The sequence below is a fragment of the Mytilus trossulus genome, chromosome 4 (genome assembly GCF_036588685.1).
Source record: "Mytilus trossulus isolate FHL-02 chromosome 4, PNRI_Mtr1.1.1.hap1, whole genome shotgun sequence".
In the NCBI taxonomy this organism is placed as follows: domain Eukaryota; kingdom Metazoa; phylum Mollusca; class Bivalvia; order Mytilida; family Mytilidae; genus Mytilus; species Mytilus trossulus.
The window spans coordinates 45,153,817-45,174,662 of NC_086376.1; the positions used below are offsets into that span (position 1 = coordinate 45,153,817).

General features: G+C 31.7%; 1 protein-coding gene across 2 annotated transcripts; it reads right to left on the reverse strand.

Moving 5' to 3' along the window:
* Positions 1-223: 223 nt before the first annotated feature.
* Positions 224-9,203, reverse strand: LOC134713973 (leucine-rich repeat-containing protein 1-like). Of its 2 annotated transcripts, none has more exons than XM_063575236.1 (3): positions 9,113-9,203; positions 2,172-2,939; positions 224-381 (listed from the first exon to the last, which is right to left on the reverse strand). In XM_063575236.1, exons 1-3 carry the CDS (start codon positions 9,167-9,169, stop codon positions 238-240), a joined length of 969 nt encoding a protein of 322 aa, XP_063431306.1. In that variant the 5' UTR covers positions 9,170-9,203; the 3' UTR covers positions 224-237. The 2 variants fall into 2 exon arrangements, with proteins under 2 accessions (XP_063431306.1, XP_063431307.1); XM_063575237.1 differs by having other exon boundaries at positions 9,174-9,201.
* Positions 9,204-20,846: the final 11,643 nt, after the last annotated feature.

Here is a 20,846-nt window from a genome sequence, read left to right on the forward strand (position 1 = left end):
TGATGTATTTCATGTGGTGATTTGTAGATTGCTGTCTGTTTTTGTGGGATTTTTTTCTAATGTTTGCCATTATTTTGTTTATAGCTATAGTCTTTCTTTGACTTATGTCAGAGTTTTAATTCTGCCTTATTATAAGGTACATGTATTTCGGATCTCCTGATTGCCTCATTTTTGAAGCTTTATATATAAAGAAACTATTAGACACAAAGAAAATTTACGTAACAAAAGGGAACATTTTTATTTTTTTGTTTCATCAGTTTCATTATTTTCACTGTCATCATCTTCTTCTTCTTCATCTTCATCATCATCTTCCTCCACATCATCATCCACACTAACATCTTCATCTAATCCACTTTTACCCATTAAAATGTAATCTAAACCCTGAAAGAAAAATAAACACTCTGATTTACATTTTCTCTGAATAAATAATATATCTACATGTAATCTTAGAATGGTTATCAAAGTGCTTGTAAGCACTGAATGGTAAAGATTGCTTTAATTTGTTAGTTGGAAGTATAAATTGAATATTGCATAGTACATGTATAACTATAAACATGATAAAGCATTGGTTTTATTTGATTCAACTATCATTCTAGACAAAGGTAGATAACTCCAATTTTCAAAGAAGATGATTTTAGTTGATGCAAAGTACTATAATTATGGACAAAGGAAGATAACTCCAATTAAGAAAATTTACTTGATTAATATTTTTTTCAGCAATTTTTCCATTTGTAAAGGAAATAACTCTAGAACAGTAAAAGTGACGACACCAATATTCATACTTGATCTATAAGTCTAGTAATAAGCAATGTGTATAAGTTACATAACATTTGGTTTATATGGCAAACTTAAGTGAGAGAGTGGAAACAAAAAATGTGAAGTTTTTCCTTTTGCAGGCACGTAGCTACATTTACGTCAAAACTCCTGGGTGTACACTTGAATTTTGGTAAAAAAAAATATTTGCACAAAAAGGGGTTTTGGTTAAGTAATTGCTTTATCCCATGGTTCTGCTTAAACACATTTTAAAGTAATTGGTTGGGATATTCTCTTTAAAACCAATGGGGACATAAGATTCCAAAATGATCAAAATGATAAATAAATTAAACATAAAAGATTTTTGAAAAATAGTCTCTATGTTCAACTTGCTATTGATTAGTTTTTAATGACAGAAATCCACCTCCCCCTCGAACCCACTTCTCGTAGGTATTATAACCTGGATCCGATTGAGGCCCTCAAACCACTCGCTGAGGTTAGGGCGTACACTTAAAAATAGTCTAGCTACGCCACTGATTTGTAAAGGGGCATAACTATAGATGGTAAAAGTGACACCACCTGACCAAAATTCAAACCTGATCTGTATTTATTGGTAATAAGCATTGTGTATAAGTTTCATAACATTTGGTTTTTAGCAAACTAAAGTTGGAGAACAGAAACCAACTTTGGGACGTACAGACGGACAAGGGTATAACTTTATGACTCCTCCGCCTCAGCAGGAGCATAAAAAATAACTTTAACCACTGAACATTGAAAAAAGGGGTCAAAGTCAAGTTAAACTATCTGACAGACATGGGGACCTTGCAAGGTACGCACATTCCTATATAATTATTCTTATACTCATAATAAAGAGATAAATTAACATTACAAAAAATGTTTTTTTTTTTCAAGTAGTCACTGAACCATGAAAATAGGGTCTAGGACAATGGACATATGACAGAGGGAAACTTTGTAACATGATTAAGGCATCTATATAAAAAATATGAAGCATCCAGGTCTCTGACCTTCTTAAAGATAAAAGCTTTTAAGAAGTTAACTAACACCCCCACAGGATCACTAATAATCCCTATGTGAAGCTTTCTGATTAAAGTTGCAGACTCAACAAATTAAACAATCAATTGAGATCAAATATTCTAGAATTTGTTAATGTCAATGATATCTGCAATTACTTAACCAAAAACAAATAAATGGTTGGGACCATCACCCCCAAAATCAATCCCAACCTTTCTTTTGTGGTATTGAACCTTCTTCAAAAATTTCATAGATATCCATTTGCTAAACTAAATTTGTTGTCCAGAAACCAATGTGTTTCAGACGACAACGCAGACGCTCCAACATCATACCATTGTATTATCCCAAATTTTTTTTAGCCGTTGTATAAAAACTAACTTACTTACCTTCCAATGATCCGGTTTTATATCAATCATATTATCTCTTAAATCAAACTTTGTTAACTTTGCAAGTCCAAGAATAGTATCATCACTAACAGTTTTGATAACATTATTTTTTAAAAGTAATGTAACTAATTCTGACATCTCAAGAACACAACTGGGCACTTCTGCGAGACAATTGTAGTTTAAATTCAAATATGTTAGCTGTTTAAAGTCTTTAAATTCTGATGATAATTCTTCAAACATATTTTCTGCCAAGCAAAGCCAATGTAATGATATTAAATTATAAAAAGATTTTGGTAGTGATCTAAGTGCATTTTCACGAACACTAAACTTCTCAAGTGATTTCAGGTTTCCAATGTCATTAGGTAATGATTTCAGCTGACAGTTAACTAACCATAGCTGATGCAAGTTTATAAGATCACAGAACTCATCAGGTAGAAATCCTAGTGGATTTCCACATAAATTCAAATAAGTCAAATTCTGAAGCTTGCCAACACCATGTGGCAACATTGTCAATTTGTTGTTATTCAATACCAGCTCCTGTAATTGTAAGAGCTGTGTTATTTCAGTTGGAGGCATTAAAATCTCATTATCATTCAGTAAAAGTCTAATGACATGTGTTAGTTGACTAACATTGTTTGACAGAACTTTTATATTGCGGTGACTTAAATTCACAACTTCTGATTTGCTTCCAATAGCTTTTTGAATGATATTCTCCACTGCCATCACATCCATGGCCATTGTTTTTTTAGGAAAATTGATTAAGAAAACCTGTAAAAGAAATAAAAATTTATTATAAAAGTTTCTACATTTTTTTTTCATCTTTCTTCTTCACTAAACTCTGAAACCGCACAAAAGAATTTCATGAAACTTTGTAGATCGTAATATTACAGCAAATTGCCTTCATGTAAGTGTGTAAATAAGGGTAATATCTTTGGCAAGCTTGCTTTTTAGCATGAACAATGAAAGCATTATAGGGTTAATCATACTACCCCCCTTTTGGAGTATAGTCTTGTTCTTATGAAATAATGATTTTTCATATGTCAGACTAGTTAGTCTCTTTTAATCTTAAAGGAGGGAAGTATACATAATAATTTCTTATAATGATTTCATGGTATAGCTTTGTCCTATGATATAAGATTAGGCCAAATAAAAGGTATGTGTGGTTCCAGTAACATCTGAAAAAAAGTCAGGGTAGGTAGGTAGGATTTTTTTTATTTTATGTTTTTTTTTACATTGAGTCTATAGATGGGAGCATCATTCTGACTTTAATTAAAAATGACAATACAATCTTTAGAGTAGGCTATTTTCAAGGAGAAAAAGTAGGGAAGGTAGGGTTACTGGAACCACCCATATATTTTTATTTGGCCTTATGGAAGTTCATATCATTTACATTCAACATTTTTATCAGATTTTTTTTTATTATCAATGTTAAACAGATTTTATTTTTACTACCAATGTTGATAGTAAAAAAAAAGTCCAGTTAATTTACACGGGTTTAAAATTGATAGTAAAAAAATTGATTAAGAACATTAAATGTAAATGATATGAACCTCCAAAGTCTATGTAAATGATATGAACCTCCAAAGTCTATGTAAATGATATGAACCTCCAAAGTCTATGTAAATGATATGAACCTCCAAAGTCTATGTAAATGATATGAACCTCCAAAGTCTATGTAAATGATATGAACCTCCAAAGTCTATGTAAATGATATGAACCTCCAAAGTCTATGCAAACTAACCAAAAATACAACCTTAATTTGTGTTTGTGGTAATAAGAATTGTATATGTATAAGTTTCATACCATTTGGTTGAGGAAAACTAAAGTTAAAGAATTGAAATGAAAAATTCAGCAATCTTTACATTTGTAAAGGTGCATAACTCTAAATTGGTTAAAGTGACGCCCCCAAAATTAAAATTTCATCTAAGTTTTGTGGTAATAAGCATTGTGAATAAATTTATATTTGCTTGAGGCTTACTTAAGATAACACACACAAAATATTCAGTAATTGTTACATTTGTAAAGGGCCATAAGGCCATAGTTTTTTTATTTTTAGTTTTACGAACCCTCCTACCCTAATTTTTGCCAAATAGGAAAAAAAATAAAATTAAAAATGTTGATTTTTATTTTTTTTTCTCCTCCGACCCAGTGTTTTTCATGCAAAAAAATTTTAGTTCATAACTTCATGAAAGAATCTAAATTTATGCTCTTGGTGATTTAGTAAGCTGTTGCACATTGATTTTCAATTCAAACCTTGTCAAGAAAAAAAAATTAGTTGTTACACTAGAAGAAAATCTCCTGGTGAAAAAAAAAAAAATTTTTTTGATATTGACGGTTGGTATTAAAAAAAAATCAGCAGCAGCAGCAGTTTTTTTTTGTTTTTTTTTCCGTCCTCCTACCCATTGGTTTTGTCAAAATATTTCGTAAAACTAAAAATATATTAACTATGGCCTAACTCTAGATTGGTTAAAGTGACTCCCCCAAAATTCAAAATCTAAGTTTTGTGGTAATAAGTATTGACATTGTGTATAAGTTTCATAACATTGATTGAGGCTAACTAATTAACTAAAGTAAGAGAACAGAAACCAAAAAATCGGCAGTATTTCCATTTGTAAACAGACATAACTCAAGAACAATTAAAGTGATGCAACAAAAATTCAAAGTGATCTGGGTTTTGAGGTTATAAGCATCGTATATAAGCATCATAACATTAGTTGCTGCAAACTCAAGTTATAGATTGGAGACCAACTTTGGAATGTACACACGTACATACTTATGTATGTACAGACAAAGTTTGAAACCATAGCGGAGGGTCATAAAAAATATTTCCAGTTTTCCAATGATTTTCTATTTTTAGAATTTTATTATGTGATTACTAATTGATTATAAAAAGCGACATTGGTTAAGAGATCTGAAAAAATTGTTATAGTTTATTTTTTTGTTCAAAATTTAAAAACTTAAAAGATGAAATCATGAAATAACTTGTATCTCAATTGTTTGAGATCCAAAGTATAATATATTTGTAATGTTGACTTGATTAAAATTCATTTGATATACAACAATGCCATTTTCTAAAAAGTACACCTCATGACCTTCATTTGTCACAGCAACCTTATTTTAGAAGAAAAAAAAAAGAATGTGTCCCCAGTACATGGATGCCCCACTCGCACTATCATTTTCTATGTTCAGTGGACCGTGAAATTGGGGTCAAAACTCTTATTTGGCATTTACATTAGAAAGATCATATCAAAAGGAACATATTTGGACTTCAACTTCATCAAAAACTACCTTGACCACCAAGTCAAAATACACTTTCAAGGTCAAGGTAAAATTCTATCATGACCTGACTGATCATTTTTGTAGTTTATAATAGGGAGATGTTCCTTTTAAAAGATAAACACACTTGTAATACTATACTACATGTATAAGAATAATCTTGATGTAACTTTTGAAAAGATGGTCAGACAATTTTTAGGCTTAATGTATAAAATGTAGAGCTTGTCGAGAGAAACATTTTATACACAGTATGTACAATGTATGCATCAAACTTTTTTTTTAACACTCAGCATCCTTTGACCTTGGGTGCAAATTGATGGTCACATGAATTAAAGATTATTGGTGAAGGTCCTTACTCCTAATTAGTTTCCTTGACTTCCAGATCTAAAATTGTATATATTTTTTGAATGAGTATAAATTTTCAAGGGAAATAACTCCTTGTAAGGGCTGATAACATACTAATAATTGTTTATGTTTGTTAACATTGCCATCTGTTCTTATATTTGTTGCCATTTTCAATTCAATTCTATCTCTTTTACTTTTTAAGAAAACGCAACTTATAGAAATTGCTTCAAGGGGATATAACTCCCAAGGGGGATGATGAAATCCTACGCAGCCTCATCTGGTAATACTTCATGATGAGGTCTGTCGATGGTTAACATGTATATATTTGGTTTTGATTACTTCAAAAGAAATGGGGGGAGGGCATATAAAAAAATGTTGGAAGAAAAAAAAATAAACAATAAAGTCTTTCCTCACATAGAGAAAATTCCTTAATACCTTAATAATTCGCTTTTGCAGCCAATTTGGTTCAATTTTGTCAAAACAAGCAAAGAAACATAATTATACTGATGAATAAATCACTTGCACAGCCACAAGTCAGGAACATGAACTGTCTACAAAAAGACCATCTAGGATCATCTATGATTTGTTTTATTTGAATCTCTTTGCAACTAATCCTCTATCCCAAGGATCAGTCTGGTGTCCCCTGCCATTTCTAAATTAATTAAATTTTGATTGTACAGTTATGACAGTGTATCCCAACCTCTGTCTGACAAACAAAACGTTTTTAAGATTAATTGTTCCGCTCAACATGGTATCGGGATCGTTCGCCCTGATTACATGTTCGCCCTAGGTTTGTTCGCACTGAGTTTGTTCGCCCTGGGTTCGTTCGCCCTATATTCATTTATGATATGTATATGTTACATTAATGAACGAAATATATATATTAAAATTATTTATGTATATTTATTAAAAGTTGAATACAGAATATTAATACTTTTATTTACTGTTGATTGAATTTTGAATGCTGATTAGGTGTCATTTGAAACCTTTGATATCACTGATTGTTATATAAATTGTCTTTGATGGATAACTTCATTAGTAATGAGAATAACCTTTTTCTTAAATAAAATAGTCAGCTTGGATGGGTAAAAACACTGATGACAAGTGATCAATGTACAGCAGTGTGACTGTGTTTTTGGTATTTGTTTCACTAATAGTAATTCTGTTTAGTGCTTTTAAATATTCGTTTAGGAAATAAATGTGTGCGAAGTAGGGTTCGGAATTGATCTTGTTATAACTGTTACTGAATAGTTTTAAATTGTTAAAATGTATCAATAAAATTAAATAATAAATAACTTAGTCATGTAAGTCTTGTAATTAGTTGTTATATGTCAAATACTTTGTAGTCTTTGAATTCACAGAAACTAATGATCGTAGCAGCAAGACAACAACTTACAGTACACACAGAGAGGATGTAATCTCATACTCCCTACACTGTGTAAAAATTTGGTGTCACACCAGGAAACTCCAGCAACTCTCTCCAAATTTTGGGAGGAAATTGGGAGAAACTTGGAGTAATTCCTCCCTAAAACTCCTGAATTGTTTATTACCTTGGTGTAGTTTCTCCCTACACCATGATTTTTATTGCTATATTTACCTTTGAAGTGTGCCAGTAGTTGATGATTATAATAAACATTTCTTGTGTTTCCTGTCATTAAATTAAATGACTGTTACAAAAATTATGAAAAGTATGAGATTTATTAAATTTAATCAGAGATATATTATCTACTATCAATGATTATAATCTTGATTTTATTAAAAAATTCTGAACAACTTTATTTATTAAAAATATATTCAGCATTTGTTCTGACAGTGTTGGTTTTTCATACCTAAGAAACATAATTAAAACAAACAAAACATCACCTGTTAGCATGGTAACTTACAGAAAATAAAGACATATATTTTAATTGAATTTATTCAATATTTTCTTTTATATAAATTCAAATAATAAATGAAGATTATATAAATCTAATATGTATGATTTATCTACATTTTTTATCTTATTCATTATTTTTTTGTATCAGTACTATTATTTTTTAAACCATGTATATACTAATTAATATCTATATGTTTAAACTGACTATAAATACAACTAATTGTACATATCAAGTTGCCTTTTTAGTTATGAGATTATATGAATGTAAATAATTTTTCAATCTAAAAATGCTTTTTGTGTATAATTTTTAAAAATCATTTCATCAAACTTTTTTTTATAGCTTTCATAAATAAAACTAAATTGGAAATGATTGAAATATTAAGAAGTGAGAGAATAGTTGACATGTAATTATATGTCACTGTCAGATCATGCAGTCATGCTTTGATTTTTATTACTTTTACCTGCAATCAACAGGTCATAAAACCCTCCCAGATGGGAGTAATTACTTGGTGTTTTTTGGGAGGGAAAATCTGTGTTTCACAGTGTTACACTGTGTAACACCAGAATCAGTGTTGGGAGTATGAGATTACATCCTCTCTGTGTGTACTGTAGTCTTCAGTTGTTTAGTTTTACATTTAAAAACACAATGTAGTGCTGAAATTCACAGAAACTTATATTTCCTAGTAACGTAATTACATACAGATACAAACTTAGTCCTCAATGCCTTGAAGTCACAATATCTTGTAGTCCTGAAATGTACGGAAACTTATAACCTAGTATAACATTTAGCTTGAGACAAGTTAACATGAAACATTGTAAATATTCGTTGAAATTGTCGATTGACTTCAACACATTCATTTATATACACACAACGCAACACTATACTAAAAAATAAAATCAGGGCGAACGGCCTCGGGGCAAACAGGTATAAGGGCGAACAGAAACTAGGGCAAACCAGAATTAGGGTGGACGGACCCGGGTTTGCTCAACATGGCATGCTCAAGGCAACTAGACGTTAAACCCTTTTGCTGTGGACTGTTTTTTAAGGTTGCATTTAATATGCCTGAAAATGGCAGCTCGGCGTCGGTGATGTAACATGCCAAACATCAATGATACATGTATATGACATCACGACATAATGACCATTACATTTGGGACCCATTGGAGAAAAAACATGACTGTTTAATCTTCAGTCTTTTAATTGAAAGAGATTCAGCAATGATGAGAAGCTTGCATACGTTTGACAATGGACATATGTGTCCCTCTAGCAGCAAGAGGGTTAAGATATTGATACATGATGTATTGTAAGAAATGTCAAAATATTTTTTCTTGGATTCAGACAAACCCTTAAACAGTAGAACTACAAAGACTGATGTCATGCGAAAAAGAAGTAAGAGGTTTCAATAATACATTTAAATAAACACAATTGACCTAGACTACTGACCAATAGATCACTTAGAAAGTTACAACTTAGATCATCGACACATTCATTACTGTTCATATACTTTTTTTCCGTTTCTAAAGCTAACAGGAAGTGCCCGATAAAAGATTAAATATAAACCCATATCGGATATCTTTTCCGGGATTAAATTGTTCAGGGGTGTACGCCGCCAATCAGAGACATACAATACTTGTGTAATAGCAGAGACATATAATACATTGTATTATATGTCTCTGGTAATAGTAATTATATCTCTGCATATATCGGTTAAAAAGTACTAGTTAGTTAATCAAAATGCATATATACACAGAAAAATAATTTCAGTTGTGTTTGTGTATGATTGGAGGCAAGCGTTAGCTGCATAATTTCATTTTTTTTACTGAGCAAGTTAGGTTAATATAAACCGCTTGAAAATTAAGCGATATATTCATGTTTCGATAAAAAATAAAATCATGTTTCAATTTGGGTTGTAAAGTCAGCTGGCCATATAAGTCAGTAGCTAATATCCTCACGTTAATTGATCCCCTACATCTCATTGTTACCTTGAATCAGGGACTTTGTTTCCGCCCCTTTGTTTCTATACTGAAGAGATAGTATATAGAAAGTCCCTGCTTGAATGGATAATGCAATCAGGAAGCGAAAATACTAGATATATCTGATCAAGGATTTGTATAGCTTGCTCAGGAACTTTCTAGTCCCTGTCTCACTATACAAACCCTATTCTGATATATTGACCGCGATCATTTGCGCTAGCCTATTTTGCCGGTCTTTCTTTCAGGTTTTAAATCAGACGATATGAAAAACATTTTTTTTATTGAAACTATCACCTGTTTGTACATTGTCATAAGTTCAAACCACTTCATGATACCTGAAAGACATGTAATACAACTTTTTTTTTTATCAATTACTAATTGATAAAAAATATTTCCGTGTAATATGTCTGAAATTATTACCCGAATGATATGAACAGTTATTTTTACTTGCTTTTTTTAAACGTTCACAAGTTAAATACTTATTTTCTAAACTTTTTCCTAATGGTAGCCCGACTTTGCATATTCAAAACACGGAATTTATAAGCTTTTCATGACAAAGAAATAGGTGCACTTCGTCTATTCAAGTACACAATTAAAAAGTACATTGAATACGCATACATGTATTATAAAAACAACAAAGACAATAATTCTAGAAGTATTTTTTTACGCAATAACACTTTATTGGATATTCAAAATGGAACAAACATAAACAAGAATCAGCAGCAAAAGCAAATCAATCTTTATCTTTCGTCAGACGCAATCTAAAAATTAGTTCAAAATTAGTGAAGGAAAGAGCATATCAACCTATAGTAAGACCAAAACTCGAATACTGTTGTACCGTTTGGGACCCATACACATCAGAAAATATATACAGACTGGAGCAAATGCAAAGAAGAACTGCACGATATACATGCAACAGATTTCACAACACCAGCAGTGTATCTGATATGCTTCAAAATCTGAAATGGCAAACCTTACAAGAACGAAGGCTTAAAACCAGATTACAAATGTTCAACAAAGTAATAAATAAATACCATCTCAAGATATTATGATAAAAAGCCAGTCCAAAACAAGATCTACTCATCAATTAACATTCAGACAGCTTCAATGCAATAAAGACCGAGTTTTGAATTCTCATTCTTCAGCCAAACAATCAAAGACTGGACTGGAATAAACTACCACCTGAAATTTCAAACAAAACTTCTACAGACAACTTTAAGGATGCACTTACCCATGAAGTACTCCTTAAAACTTCTCGCGTAAACTAAATGTTCCTATTGTGTTTATCTTAATTTAAAAAAAAATAAAAAAATCTAAAATTAAAAGTTCAAAAAAAATCGTAAAGCTTAAAAATGAAGAAAAATTGAAATTAATTTTAAAAAGCAACCTCAATCAGGCATGCGCCAGAATGTAATCTTTAAAATGTTGATGGTTTTCTGTTACTAAAGAAGAAGAACATAGTTTTGTTTGTCTAGACAGTTACTTCAATTTGATTGGTTGTTAGAACAAAAGATCACATTCCAATGTAAAATTATCGATTGCACCTAGGTGTGTTTGACTTTTGAAAATATTTTTGGAGTTGTCTCGCTTTCAATATATAACTTGAATTTGTCCACCGTCAATTTTTGTAAAATGAACCACCATAAAAAAAATAGGGACATATATGCTATATATTTTTGAACTTTTAAACGTGTATCATCTAGATTTGTTTTGTTTTAACTAATGTAGGAGGATAACTACTAACAACTCTGTGTATAGAAAACTTCTCACCAATGAGGGATGTCTCATGGTGACAGTATGTAAATATGTAAAAAAAAATATATTTAAAAATTGATGGGTTCTGTTCCCTTACACTCAAATTCAGTTTAAAATATAATGTGGTTATGCATGTTTGAGATGTATGCGTCAAAAATGCTTTTGAATTCTATAACTCAATTATACATGTAATTAAAACTTGATTATACCCAATAGTCATAGTGCCTATTTTATGAGCAAATAAATTGTGTGGCTTAAATAATTGCCCTTTTTTCAATGACATTTGCGCGTTAAATTGTCCTTTTTCCAACTAGCACCCTGCACTTTTCAAATCCTGACTAGAACACTGTTACAGTAATGTATGCACAAATCATATATGGCATAATGTGGCTAGGTTTCAATAACCTTTCAGTCTTTGCCTTGCCTACCTGTAGCTGGTACCTATTCTTTTAAACCTACTTTTCATTCAAGGTGGTTTATTATTTTCAATAATGAAACAGGATAAAAATTACATGATACGTTAATTTCTGTTGACTGCCGACATTCAAGTGACGTTCATATATGGAAGAGATTTATTGCCATATAAACTATACCCACATGAAGACAAATACAAAATAAGAAGATAATATAACTAAAATTCACATAATAATATATATGCACAATCATTTAATTACAGTAAGTATTCCAGTTCTAATGACTATTTGATGTAGGACTCCAATGTATTTAACTTGGTATTTTTTTAGAAAATATTTTTCATCCTTCTTCTTCTTCTAAAAGTTTTCCAGTTTTCCATTTAAATAAAGATGATTAATAACTGGTGGATCCGTGGCCTATTTATTTAGAATTAGTTAATATTAAAGTTATTTATACAAAACGGTGCAGATAACAGATGTAGTGATTAAAACTATGTTCAGGAGATGAAGCTATATATTATAGTATTCTTAGCAGTTATGCTTACATTCATAATAAGGGTTCCCCAGGATTCTATCCTTTGGCTTGGCAATTCTGTAACGATAAAAATTCCAATAAAGAGTGCAAGAAAGAGAACTGAGGTTTGTGTACGAACACCATTCAACCTCATATCAACAGTTGCTTGAAAAGGCTAAGATGCCTTCACTGTATATTGAAACTTAAAGATTAATGGTAATGGAAACTTTTAATATAGTTAGTAAATTAGCAACTGACGCAACGTCCAACAGAAAAATTCTTCCTACTTTCCCTTTTGTGTAAATGCAAATTATAACACACAAGTATAAATGCCGTGAGAATCCAATTTAATTTGATTTTATAATTAACATAGGATATTCAATTTTACTGCTAGTAATTATGTGTTTTTGGAGGAATGTTTCTGCATTATACATTCAACCAGACTATGATTTTATTCAAGCAGTGATATATAATAGCTTATACATATGATACTGAAGTTTTCTTACTTTTTAATCGTCTTATAGATGTGTATTTTTTTGTAATGTGTGCATCATTTCGTTTTTTTGTTGAAAGCAGGACATTCATATTTAGTGGAGGAAGGAACACGCAAATGCAGTTCATGTCGTCCCTAGCATATTACGTTCTTAGGAAGAAAGATAAGAAGTTAGCAATATCCTTTAACTCTTCTTTCCGCTATATAGATGTATGACGTTCTTTCACTAAACAATTCAAAATTTGGTGACTATGTGGATCGCATCTATCCCATCGAATTGGAGATAAAGGATACTACAGATACAGTTAAGTCGGCTTCATATCTTGACTTACATCTAGAAATTGACAATGAGGGTCGGTTGAAGACAAAACTTTACGACAAAAGAGATGATTTCAGCTTTCCAATTGTGAACTTTCCATTTCTAAGAAGCAACATTCCAGCAGCACCTGCATACGGGGTATATATCTCCCAATTGACACGATATTCCCGTGCTTGCATTTCCTATCATGATTTTCTTGATAGAGAGTTACTGCTCACAAGGAAGCTAATAAACCAAGAGTTCCAAATGGTGAAGTTGAAATCATCCCTTCGTAAATTTTACGGACGCCATCACGAGTTGGTTGACCGTTATGGAATAACCGTTTCACAAATGATATCGGATATGTTCCTTACGTCGTAACTACAATCCCCTTCCCTTTCATGAATTTGACCTACCGAATTAGACTTTTTACCGGATTTGTAATCACATAAGCAACACGACGGGTGCCGCATGTGGAGCAAGATCTGCTTACCCTTCCGGAGCACCTGAGATCACCCCTAGTTTTTGGTGGGGTTCGTGTTGTTGATTCTTTAGTTTTCTATGTTGTGTCATGTGTACTATTGTTTTTCTGTTTGTCTTTTTCATTTTTAGCCATGGCGTTGTCAGTTTGTTTTAAATTTACGAGTTTGACTGTCCCTTTGGTATCTTTGGTCCCTCTTTTACGCTTGTGGCGACGTCAAATTATGATAACGGACAAACTTGCAAGACATTTCCATTAATCCGTATTTTTTTATAGTTAACCCTGTAATCTCAATGCTATTTGGTGTACCAACTTCAACTTTAAAAGTACTTTTTAATGGTGTAGTTATTAAAGACGAAAAGTAATCTTCACGAAATCAAATCTCTGTTTTTTGGCCGTAAAATTTTGTGAAGGTAAAGGCATGAAAGTTTAACTCGGACATTTCCGCAAGACATTGCAAATCTATTGTTTTGAATTGAATATGTATCTCTATTTTTTTACTTTTTCAATTCGAATTTTGGGAGCTAACACTTAGTACAAAGCGATCGTGCTTACAATTTAATGAATTATCTGTTAAAATTTTATTTCTGAACTGAAATGTTTCAAGTTTCCAAATTAAATTTCCGATGGGCCATTTCCGTACATCATATTCTTTTGAAAATATGTATGCAAATTTTAAATGGAGACAGCCATGTTAACCAATACTGAAATATATCACTTCATAGAATGTTCATGCAAAATTTCGAAGAGTTGCTTTAACATTTCGCGATTTGTTCGAGTTATGTGTTTCGAGCTTGTTACATGGGACAACGCTAAATAAACGTTTATCAGGATAATCTCTGTCTTCCTAAGCCTATGAATATTGTAATTCATAATAATGTGAAAAATTCAGAATCAATCGTTATTTTCATGTATTGTTTTAGATATTTATTTCAGCATTTCTATAAAAAAAATCCAGTCAAATATTTACTTAACGCTAATTTTCGCGGTAGACAACTAGTAGCCATATCTTACGTTGCGTCACCTATCTGTTTACATGATTTATAAAATGTAAAAGATTGTAAATATTCTTTCATACATAATAATACACTGGATATAACACATGTAAGAACTACACAGTTTGGTAAGAAAAGTTTTAAATTTGCAGCTGCTTCTCTGTGGAACAGGATCAACACCGAGCCTACTTGAGCATTTCAGAATTCAAAAGAGCTTTTTTTTTTTTTTTTTTTTTTTTTCAATTTAAAAGCCTTATAATAGTAATAGATCGTTATACAGTCTTCTGGTTGCAAACTAGAAAAATAATTGATTTTGCACCTAAAAATCATCAATAAAACCCAACAGAAGTTGGCGTATCTTTTTCATACCGCTTTAGAAAGGTTAAACCTGTGTTTTGAACTTGAACATATTTTACAATACTGTATGTAGGCTTCATGGTTCATTAGACAAAATACCTCACGGCTATTTATTGGGCACTATGATTTAGTTCTTTTGTTCTAATTTGTGAACACTTTATCACTGAAAAGAGAGGGAATTCATTTCGAATTACTAGTTACACTAAACAGGCTGTTCACTTAGGATATCACTTTGGTTGGAAAGTCTATTGCATTAGGTAGGTTTTATTCTTTCTTTAATGATAACATGGTGGCTGTCGAAAACGAGTTTCTAAAAAGACAATCCAGAAAGAAGATTTAACATTCAAATTTAACAATTCAGTAATCTGCTTTGAATTTGTTGTAAACACTATTATATTTTCTCTGGCGGGTCTACTCGACCCGCACGGCATGCATTTCAGTTTTTCTTGTTGAAATAACCTAATCTTTTCAGCTTGGGAACAACCCCTCAAATGAGGGGTAACCTCTCAATGTAATATAATGACTATCCCTATTAAGATGGGTACACTTCAAGTGATATAAAAAATGTTTTTGTAAAAACCACTTAGAACAAATGAGCACATATTTATATTATTTGAAGAAACTTTACCCAAAGAACCATAGGCTGATCCAAGGGGGGACTCGAGCCTTCCCTTTCTTTAGAAAAATTTGGTTGATTATTTAGGGAATCACTGAAGCAAGACTGGGGCAGGGCCCCCTTAGGACAGTCAGTGGGTCTCCCCTTATGAAAAGTTCCAGATCCGCCACTGAGAACTCTCTGGTATTATATCATGGTCATAAATAACAAAACAACAAATTGGATAGAGGCATGGTTATCACATAGATCACAAAAAGTGGTGGTTGACAGTCACACATCAAATAGTTGTCCTGTATTGTCAGGCGTTCCCCAAGGCTCTGTTCTCGGGCCATGTCTGTTCTTAATTTACATTAATGACATGCCAGACAACCTCAAAAGTAATGTTCGCCTCTTTGCAGATGACACTATTGTGTATCTAACAATCTCATCATTAGATGACTGTCACACCCTTCAATCAGACCTACATAAACTGGAACAATGGGAGCAAGAATGGCTTATGTCCTTTAACCCAGACAAATGTGAAATCATCCACATAACAAGAAAACATAAACCAATCATCTCTAAATACACATTACATAATCATATTTTAAAATCAACAAACAAAGCAAAATATCTTGGCGTTTCCATCACAAACGATCTGACATGGAATTCTCATATAAATGACATCACGAACAAAGCAAATGCATCACTGAGATTTATTAAAAGAAACGTCAAAACTAACAGCATAAAAACAAAAGAACTGGCTGACAAAACATACGTAAGACCAAAAATTGAATACTGTAGTGTCGTCTGGGACCCCTGGCAGAAACAACAAATACATAAAATTGAAATGGTACAGAGAAGAGCTGCCAGGTATACACTCAACCAATACAGCTATCAAAGCAGTGTAACAGCCATGCTTGAACATCTAAGATGGCCAACATTACAACAAAGAAGAAATCTTGCATCCGTCACCATGCTATATAAAATTCAACACCAATTAGTCTCCATCCCAGTAAATACATACCAAATACCATCCAAAGAACATAAATTTATACAGCCATTCTCTCCCACAAACTATCATTTATATTCATTTTTTCCTAGAACAATAAGGTTGTGGAATTCCCTAACATACCAAGTAGCCTGTAGCCCAGACTTAGAAGCTTTTAAGTCTGGTGCAAAACCACATATGTATTGCTAAATCAAACCATGTTTTTATCATATACAAAATTAAAAAAAAAAAAGTTTTTTTTCTTGAAATTATTGTAAATATGTTTAGTTTTAATTTGTTTCCTTAGTATGTGCCTTCTTGTAATCTTCAACATATTGAAGTTAAGAAGTATTTTGTAGATGTAGATGGTCAAAACATGTCCAAGAATTTTTCCCCTTTTAAGTTAAAAAATCTTTATTTATTCTACAACAGTAAAATGTCACTTCATTGACTGATGGACAGTCCCTAATTTAAGGGATATCTCCACCTAAGGTGGCAACCTGTATATACATTTGTGTAGGTCCTGCCAAAACATGAATGATACAACAAAATCATATTTTATGGTCACTATGGAAATGTGCTTCATGCACAATATGTGAAGAAAGCTAAGAGTTATTTTGAATTAATAAACTTGGCATGTTTTTCCCCTTGTATGCATGGTCTCTCTGTAATAATGCCAAGGAAGCTATAGTTATAAAATTATAAATTTAACCTTTTGAATAGGAACAAATTACTAAAATGTGAAGGCACAGGCCATCAACAAAAATAACTTTTAAGGTGCACTAGATAAGTTTATTTTACATGACTTCATGAGAGAAAGTTTTACACATTTTCCTTGTTAAATTTGGTGCAATGAAAGACCAAGTGTATTTCATCTTTTACCTCACCTAATCCACACTGGGGGAAAAAAATGAAATTTCTGCATGAAAATTTCAAAGAATTAAGTCTTTCAATAAACCAATAAATAAAAAATCCTTGCCTTATTGAAACTCAAATTATTTTATATTTCACAAAAGTAAAGTAAACACTTTCCTGAAAGAAATTCTTTTTGTCTGATAATATAAACCACCTGAAGTTTACACAACTGGAGTTTCTGTGCAGAAAAAAAAAGTACTTTTTTTTTATAAAAGAAACTTGTGTCTTAAAATTTATAAAACCAAAATTTTAATCAGACTTCAGAGGCAGATTTAGGGGGGGGGGCCTTTTGAGAAAAAATATTGGTGGCTTATATAGGGAATCGCTGAAACGTGACGAGATCGGGCCCCCTCTTAGGCAGCCAGTGGGCCCCAACTTAAATTTTCTGGATCTGCCACTGGACTGATAATGCAATATGTTTTTAAGTGCCTCATGGAAGACCACAATTTGGCACCATATTAAGCACTGACGCCTCCACATAATTTGGAAGATTTTTCAATGTCTTAACACAATATAACATGGATGAAGAGATAATCCCAATGATTGCAGTGCAATGCATTAGAATAATACCGCAATGAGTCTAACTGCATGTTGTCTCATAAATATAAGAATAATTTTATTTTGTATTACAGATGGATGAGCCCTGAGATGAAAGTTCAGTTCTACACCTGAAGAGAGACAGTTTCATTTTAGTTGCCAGATAAGATATGGTCATTACAATTGTTATTTGAAACTATGTTAACATTTGTTAGATATTAAAAATTAGTTGGAGAAACAGCTTGAAAAATCATTACAAATTAATAGTCAAAAAAAATCTTTTTCAAATTTATTGTTGAATGAAATATATTTTATGATTTATATAAAATACATACAGTAATACAATTCTTTGTAATTACTTAATGTCTATAATATATGTTCTGATAACTTGAAATCTTTTTAATATATCTTTTGAGATAATTTTTACTCATTATAATACCCCTGCTTTGAAAAAGTGGGCGGGGATAGGTAATACACAATGTACTATTTTACCTCTGTCTGTCTATCCATCAGTTCGTCCCATGAACATTTTTTCGTCACATTTTTCTTATGAACTACAATACCTGGGATTTCTGAAGAAAAAAAATCGGGGTTTATAAATATCAACTATACAGTGTGATGCGTTTTCAGATTCATCACCCAGCAACTTCCTGTTTACCGAATATGTGTATCATTTTACACCCGATAGCCAAGTTGAAAATATTCGTCACTTTTTTCTAAGGAACTACAATACAAAAATTACTGAAATTTGGTTTCAGGGTTAATACAAGTCAACTATACTGTGTGATAAGTTTTCAGATTTATCACTCAACAATTTCCTATTTAACGAACACTTACATACATATTTTTACGGCGGGGGTATCATCAGTCAGACCAGTAGCTCACTGTTTCACTTGTCATCTGTAATTATAATGTACTACGTATAATTGATGCTGTCCTGTAGCGCAGTTAATGGGTCTGTCAGTTTGTTTAATAAAGAATAATAAGAATGTAATGTAATTGTATTATTAATAAACAACTTGTCCTAGAATTAAGTAATGACATAAACCATGCTTTCACATTGATTTCTAAATTAATTTCAACAGCAAATAGTCTCTTAACAATGACAATTTTGAAACCTAGCTATTCTCTTAGTCTTACTGAAATTGTCTGAATGCAAGTAAAGTTTCTGATTGTCAATATGTTTTTTAAAGTAATTTGAAAAATATGATTTGATTTAGTAAAGATTGTTTGAAATTCAGTTGATTCAAGTCTTGAATCATTTTTTATCAAAATGTATATATCAGATTGTTTTGGTTAGCCACTAACTTCTGATAATTTGACATGCACATTAATTTTAAAATACTGATTATATCATCTGATTGAAATATATATTTAAAATGAAAATAGTCAATGATAAGTAAACAAAAAGGCAATTGACCAATGTTGTAGCTGATTTAAAGCCACTTCTTTTTGTTAAGCCTACGACTTTTGTTGAAAAAGTGAAACATAGCAATCCTGCATTCCCTTGTTCATGGCGTCATTCATAAACATTCACTCTGTGGTTAAAGTTTTTGTCGAGCATGTGACATAGGGATAGTGATCTGGTGGCTGCAGCGTTAGCTTAGCTATAAACTTCTTAAAAGCTTTTTATTTTAGAAAGGGAAGACCTGGATGTTTCATACTTTGTATTATGGATGCCTCATGTTATGAAGTTTCTGTCAGTCACATGTCCAATGTCCTTGACCCCATTTTCATGGTTCAGTGACAACTTTTTGTAAATTTTCCCTTATAATTAATGAGATAACGGTAACTATATTTGGTATGTTCTTACCTTGCAAGGTCCTCATGCTAGTCACACAGTTTTCTCTTGACCTTGACCTCATTTCATGGAACAGTGAACAAGGTTAAGTTTTACTGGTCAAGTCCATATCTCAGATACAATAAGCAATTATACGTCTAGTATATTCAGTGATTGGAAGGACTGTAAGGTGTACATGTCCAACTGGCAGGTGTCATCTGACCTTGACCTCATTTTCATGGTTCAGTGGTTATAGATAAGTTTTTGTGTTTTAGTCTGTTTTTCTTTTCCTGTTGGTAAACTATATTTGGTGTATGGAAATATTTTATGATCAATATGTCAGTCGCGCAGATTTGATTTGACCTTGACCTCATGTTCACAGTTTACTGCTCATTTTAAAGTTTTTGTGTTTTAGCCTGTTTTTCTTTAACTATAAGTAATAGGTCAATTATATTTTTTGTATGGAAGAATTGTTAGCAGTACATGCCTGCCTGTCATTGTTCATCTGACCTTGACCTCATTTTCATGGTTCATTGGACAATATTTAGTTTTCTTGTTTAAAGTTAAGTTTATGTGACAGTTGTAATAAAGCTGTATATTTAGCAAGGTCAACATAATATAAATGATTAGTAAAGAAGGCAAGACATTGCAGGCTGTGCACACTTGTTGAAATTTTAATAACTTTCTTAAACTATCCTGGATTTCTACCAAACTTGGACAGAAGCTTGTTTATGATCATAAGATAGTATCCAGAAGTAAATTTTTGTTTTCCGCATTTTACTTATAAATGGACTTTATCCAACATTACATACAGTCTGCAGATAAAGTGTTTTTTTAAAACTTTTTTTGGATTCACTAAATATCCTGGATTTTTACCAAACTTAGACAGAAGCTTTTTGTAATCAAAAGATAGTATGAGAGGAATATTTTTACAAAAAAATTCCCTCATTTTTGTTTAGCCTTCGATTTATAGAAAAATTAGGCTAGACACCATGTTCCGTGCCCTTACAATTTTTTTTTAATGTATTTTGAAGAAAAAAAAAGCTAAGGAAGCTAAAAGTTTTATATTTTGTTTGATAT

Coding starts and splice junctions, on each gene's coding strand:
- LOC134713973 (XM_063575236.1), bottom strand. CDS start 9,169: ATGAACAGTAATGAATGTGTCGATGATCTAAGTTGTAACTTTCTAAGT. Junction 2,940..9,112: donor ACTTTCTAAGTGATCTATTG/GTCAGTAGTCTA, acceptor TTTCTTTTACAG/GTTTTCTTAATCAATTTTCC. Junction 382..2,171: donor TAAAACCGGATCATTGGAAG/GTAAGTAAGTTA, acceptor TTTTTCTTTCAG/GGTTTAGATTACATTTTAAT.